Source organism: Gekko japonicus, unplaced genomic scaffold (assembly GCF_001447785.1).
Source record: "Gekko japonicus isolate JY-2015 unplaced genomic scaffold, Gekko_japonicus_V1.1 scaffold76, whole genome shotgun sequence".
Taxonomy (NCBI): domain Eukaryota; kingdom Metazoa; phylum Chordata; class Lepidosauria; order Squamata; family Gekkonidae; genus Gekko; species Gekko japonicus.
The window spans coordinates 378,574-384,361 of NW_015166420.1; the positions used below are offsets into that span (position 1 = coordinate 378,574).

The window sequence follows — 5,788 nt, forward strand, 5'->3', positions numbered from 1 at the left end:
TCAGGGGGGAAAAGAGGCACGCAGGACTGCTGTTAATGAGCTCGGCCTTTGACTCACATTCCTTCGGCAGGGCACATGCAGACAGCCTACATTTGCAGGAGTTTACGTGCGCAGGGCTCTGGGTGGGTGGGTGGCTCTGAAAAAGCAGGGCTCCACGCAGAGAGAGCTCTACATGGGCTCCTACTAATACAAAAGGGCTGGGGATAAGAAGCTGTGGCTTCCCACATGTCCTGAGTGCACACTCATTCCACCCTGAAAAGGGACTATTCTCGAAACTGTACACAATCCATCCAACCTGCACTCATCAGGACGTGCCATCGGGAACCTGGATTCCTTTCGCGGTACCAGTCAGTGGGTAGCAAATGGGAACAAACGTGCGCTTCAGACTTCCACATACAATACAAGTGTGGGCCTGTGTGCTCAATATGATGTGTGAAAGGCCTTAAGTGTCAATATCGTAAGAATGTAAGAAGAGCCCTGCTGGATCAGACCAGCGGCCATTGTAGTCTGGCATCTTTGTCTCACACAGTGGCCAACCAGTTTCTCTGGAGGCCACGGAGGCCAAGGCCTTCCCTTGATAAGAACATAAGAAGGGCCCTGCTGGATCAGGTCACTGGTCCATCTAGGCCAATGCTCCCTCTAAGCTGTGGAGTCTTGTGAGCAAAAATTCTACTTTGTGAGCTACTGGCATTAAAGTTGTGAGCAAGCGATTTGGCTCCTGCATAAATCAGTTTGCTCTGGAGCCCTCCTTCCTGAGCCAAGACAAAAATGTGTCAGCTGGAGGCTAAAAAACTGTAAGCTAGCTCACACTAACTCAGCTTAGAGGGAACACTGATCTAGGCCACCATCCTGTCTCACACAGCAGCCAGCCAGGTCCTCTGGAGGGCCAGCAACAGGGCATAGAGGCCAAGGCCTTTATTAGAACATCAGAAGAGCCCTGCTGGATCAGGCCAGTGGTCCATCTAGTCCAGCATCCTGTCTCATGGAGTAGCCAAGTAGTTCCTCTGGAGGGCCAGCAACAGGCCATAGAGGCCGAGGCTTTCCTCTGATGTTGCCTCCTGGCACTGGGATTCAGAGGCTGACTGCCTCTGAACGTGGAGGTTCCCCTTTAGTAACCACGGCTAGTAGCCACTGACAGGCCTCTCCTCCATGAATCCGTCAAATCCCCTTTTAAAGCTCTCGATGCCTCTTCCTGTCTCTTCTCAAGCAACCAAGCCAAACCCCCACGCCAAGCTGCAACGGGAACATGCAGGCCACCGAATCCGAGGACACGAACGAAGGCTCACCACAGCCTCCCGGTTGGCCACACCAAAGCTGGCTTTCTGGCGCTTGCTGGTAATGTAGGCAGAGTTCTCCTGCAGCTTCTCCAAGAGCTGACGGACGGTCTTGCAGTAGTTGGCGACCTTGCACTCTTTCAGGAAAGCCTTGAGCTGGAAGGGGGTGGGCAGAGGAAAGGAAACGAGGTGAGAGGGAACATTCCATCCCAGAAAAGAGTCAGGAAGAGAGGGGGGGGGCCACGGGGGGAAGTTTGCTTTGGCAGACGACCGTGCCTCCCGCTTGCCACCGGTCAGGGATCGCACCTTCACCCCGACTGCGGTGGACCCCTTTGGGCAGGAAACAAGACTTCGATTTGTAAACGCCAAGCGACCACAAAGGTCGTCTTGCCAAGAGTGGCAGTGAAAACAGCCATCCCGGGATAGAGATGCTCCAACAAAAACAGGGCGGCCGTCTGAAACGGCATCTCCCGGTGGAAACCTTCCATTTGACCTTGTGTCCCAAGAGCGGCCTTTTCTTTAAGAGTGACTGGTGTGCATTAGCTAATGTCCCTTTTAATGTGCGGGCTTGCCCTCGTGCAACAGCTCTGGGGTCCCACTGAGGGCAAGAGGCACTAATATCTTTAAACTGGGGGCACGGTATGTCAGAAAACTCTCTGATGCAAGTCCCATTCTGTGGCACAGCCCTTGTTCACTTCCTGTGGGGTTTCTGCGGGAAAGCTTCCCTCTGTGGACTAGAAGAGACAGTAAAAGATGCTACAATTTGGGAGACGGAAACAGCGCCCAATGATCATCAGCCATGCTCCCTCTAAGCTGTGGAGTCTTGTGAGCTACTGGCATGAAAGTTGTGAGCGAGCGATTTGGCTGCTGCATAAATTAGTTTGCTCTGGAGCCCTCCTCCCTGAGCTAAAGCAAAAATGTGTGAGCCGGAGACTAAAAACCTGTGAGCTAGCTCACACGAACTCAGCTTAGAGGGAGCACTCCGTGCTTGTGACTTTTCCAAGGCGGCAAGAGCCATGGTGCGTCTGCGTGCACACGAAGAAAGGCACATATCTGCAAACGCAAAACAGGCAGGCGAGTGACATCCCAGCTGCTTCCGACGACACGATCCGGTGACTGGGGAAATGGTTTCCGGCAAGCGGCTGACCTAAACCCCCCTCTTCCCGCAAGTGGGGTTTATATCACCAACGATTTAAACCCCTCACTTGGCTCTGGCGTGTAAAGAGCTATAAACAGTGATAAGAAACAGCTGGGAGCTCCCACATCCCAGACGCCTGGGAATTGGATGCCCAACATAACAGAAAGGCAGAAAGCATAAGAGAAGAGGGAGGAAAGCATGGAAGACATGGATCCTGGTAAAAGGGAGTTCGCTTTCCCAGCCTTTCTGTCCCCAAATTCTCATTTTGAATCCTTTCCGCACACTGTTGTTCCTCTCCCCCGTCCACCCCTCCGGCAAAGGGGTGGGAAACCAACTGGCCTCCCACGTTTATTACAACCATCCCTGGCTGCTTCAGGGATTCCGCCTGTTTGGCCTCCCACCAGAGAGACGGGCGGACTCTCCTGTCTACGGAACCTTCTGGGGGCAAACGCGGACGGCCCCCCGTCCTTCGGCAAAGAAGAGTCTGGGCTCCGGCAGCCGTGGAAAAGCGTCAAGCCGTTTCCATCCCACGCGGCCCCCGCCCGTCCCGTCTCAGTTTATTTTGATCTGCCCCTGCCGCTTCCTGTCTTCCAAGCAAAGGGAGGTTGCAAAGTTTGCTCTGGAGGCTGTCCACAGCCAAGAGGTCCAGGAACGAGCCAGATCCGGGCGGGAGCCAACCCCCACACCCGCCAGGGCGGGAGGGATTCCAGGAAGGGCGAAGCTGAGCTGGGAAGCGAAACACTGGCTCGGGGAGCCGTCTTTCGAGCAGGGATAAAAAGGCATTTCCCCCAAAGGCACTGCGGTCAGACGAGATTGCCACCCAAGGAGCTGAGCGGAATGGAAAGCAGTTGCTACTTTCATTTGTCGCTCTCAACTCAAGAGTTCAAAGACAGAGAGAGAGAGAGAGAGAGAGAGAGAGAGAGAGAGAGAGAGAGAGAGAGAGAGAGAGGGAGGGAGGGAGAGGGAGGGAGGATGTTCCCTCTAAGCTGAGTTAGTGGGAGCTAGCTTACAGTTTTTTAGCCTCCAGCTCACAGATTTGTGTCTTGGCTCAGGAAGGAGGGCTCCAGAGCAATGTTCCCTCTATGCTGTGGAGTCTTGTGAGCAAAAATTCTACTTTGTGAGCTACTGGCATTAAAGTTGTGAGCGAGCAATCTGGCTACTACATAAATTAGTGTGCGCTTGAGCCATCCTTCCTGAGCTAAGGCAAAAGTGTGTGAGCTGGAGGCTAAAAAACTGTGAGCTAGCTCACACTAACTCAGCTTAGAGGGAACACTGCTCCAGAGCAAACTGATTCATGCAGCAGCCAAAATCGCCCGCTCACAACTTTAATGCCAGTCGCTCACAAAGTAGGATTTCTGCTCACAGGACTCTCCACAGCTTAGAGGGAGCCCTGGAGATGACCCCCAGATGCAAGATCCTTTTAATTGGAGATACGAGGACCTGCAATTGGGGACCTGCAGTCAAACGCCTGCTTCATATGAAGAAGGGCCCAGGGTCAAATGGCTCGTATCTCTGGATAAAAGACACTGGTGGGCAATGTTCCCCTCTAAGCTGTGGAGTCTTTTTGTGCTCACAGGACTCTCCACAGCTTAGAGGGAGCACCGGAGATGACCCCCAGGTGCAAGATCCTTTTAACTGGAGATACGAGGACATGCAATTTGGGACCTGCAGTCAAACGCCTGCTTCGTATGAAGAAGGGCCCAGGGTCAAATGGCTCGTATCTCTGGATAAGAGACACTGGTGGGGCAGGTGCAAGGAAAGACCAGGCCCTCTGAAGCCAGGTAGGTCAGACTATCCTAAGCTAGGACAGGTTAACACTCTGACTTGGCATACAGCATTTTAAATAGCCACATGAACTTTCGCTTCCCCACCTGGTCTTCAGAAGCAGTTTGCTCAATGGCACAGGGAGTTCCTTTTGGGGAAAACCAGAGAGCACAAAGCTGCCTCAGGCCCTGGGTCCATCAAGGTCAGTACTGTCTACTCAGAGACCAGCAAGGGCTCTCCAAAGTCTCAGGCGGAGGTCCTTCACATCACCTACTACCAGTGTTCCCTCTAAGCTGAGTTATAGTGTGAGCCAGTTTGGTGTAGTGGTTAGGAGTGCGGACTCTAATCTGGGAGAGCCGGGTTTGATTCCCCACTCCTCCACATGCAGCTACTGGTGTGACCTTGGGTCAGTCACAAGCTCTGGCACAGCTGTTCCTGAAAGAGCAGTTTGTGTCAGAGCTCTCTCAGCCCCACCCACCTCACAGGGTGTCTGCTGTGGGGAGGGGAAGGGAAAGGAGTTTGTAAGCTGCTCTGAGACTCCAAGTGAAGGGCGGGGTTTGTCTCAGCTCAGGAAGGATGGGGCTCAGAGCAAACTAATGTATGCAGCAGCCAAATCTCTCGCTCACAACTTTAATGCCAGTAGCTCACAAAGTAGAATTTTACTCACAAGACTCCACAGCTTAGAGGGAGCACTGCCTACTGCCTGATCCATTTCAACTGGAGATGCTGGAGATTGAACCTGGGACCTTCTGCATGCCAAGCAGATGCTCTACCACTGAAGCCATGGCACAACAACTGCTTCCCTTTAGTGTGGGGAGCTAGTCTTTGGAACTTCTTAAAACACTTTCCCCCTTCTTTCTTTCTTTCTCTATTTCTGCTTTCCCCTTTGGGAAAGGGATGAGGGGAACAGGAAGGCATCCATGTGAACTGCAGCCACCCCTGGGAACTTCACGGATCCAGACCCAGAGTTTTCAGGCAGTCTTGCGTCCCGGCACGTTTCTATTTTAGACACTGAGCCCTGCCTGAATCACAATGTGAAACGGCAGGCAAGAGCTTTTAGGAAATCACACTGTTTCCCCCTCTTTTTAGGAATTCACTGTCTGATTGGGCAAAAGACAGGAAAGGCCATAAGGCATATCCAGAGAACCCGGCTCGTTTACAAGACGCCTGGAGAGTTCTCACGTACCTGGAGAATGGCCGGGAGAGCTAGCTCGGGAAAACCAATCACGTAAGCTTGGGTGTGGAGATACTCCAGGGTGAGGTCATACAGCTGCTCAATAAGGCCATCCTGTTGGGAAATGTACAAAGGAGTGAAATTAATGCCCTCGTTTACAACCTCCTGACTCATGTGACGGGGGGGGGAGTTACTTCAACGTGTGTGCATGTGTGAACCCCCACGTTCAACAGCAGTCGCTAAAAAAGAAAAACCAGCCAACTGATGCAAAAATTGCTTCCACTCGAAACAGTTTACAACACCACCTCTCCGCGTCTCCAGTCATTTTTAATTTTACGTTTTGATCTAAATTACTATGTATTATAAGCGTTAAGGGGGCGGCATTCATTTCCCCAACCACTGGTACTTTTACTTCTCCTTCCAGGAGGGGGGGGGGGG

The 5,788-nt window shown here is 52.5% G+C and overlaps 1 protein-coding gene across 1 annotated transcript in view; it reads right to left on the minus strand.

The window, feature by feature from the left end:
- Positions 1-5,788, minus strand: part of NOC2L (NOC2-like nucleolar associated transcriptional repressor) — an 87,327-nt gene that overhangs the window by 22,399 nt on the left and 59,140 nt on the right. The window contains exons 13-14 of the mRNA XM_015411658.1: positions 5,363-5,464; positions 1,287-1,430 (exon numbers count right to left, since the gene is read on the minus strand). Coding sequence (XP_015267144.1) covers positions 1,287-1,430; positions 5,363-5,464 — 246 coding nt within the window. The remainder of the gene's footprint in view (positions 1-1,286; positions 1,431-5,362; positions 5,465-5,788) is intronic.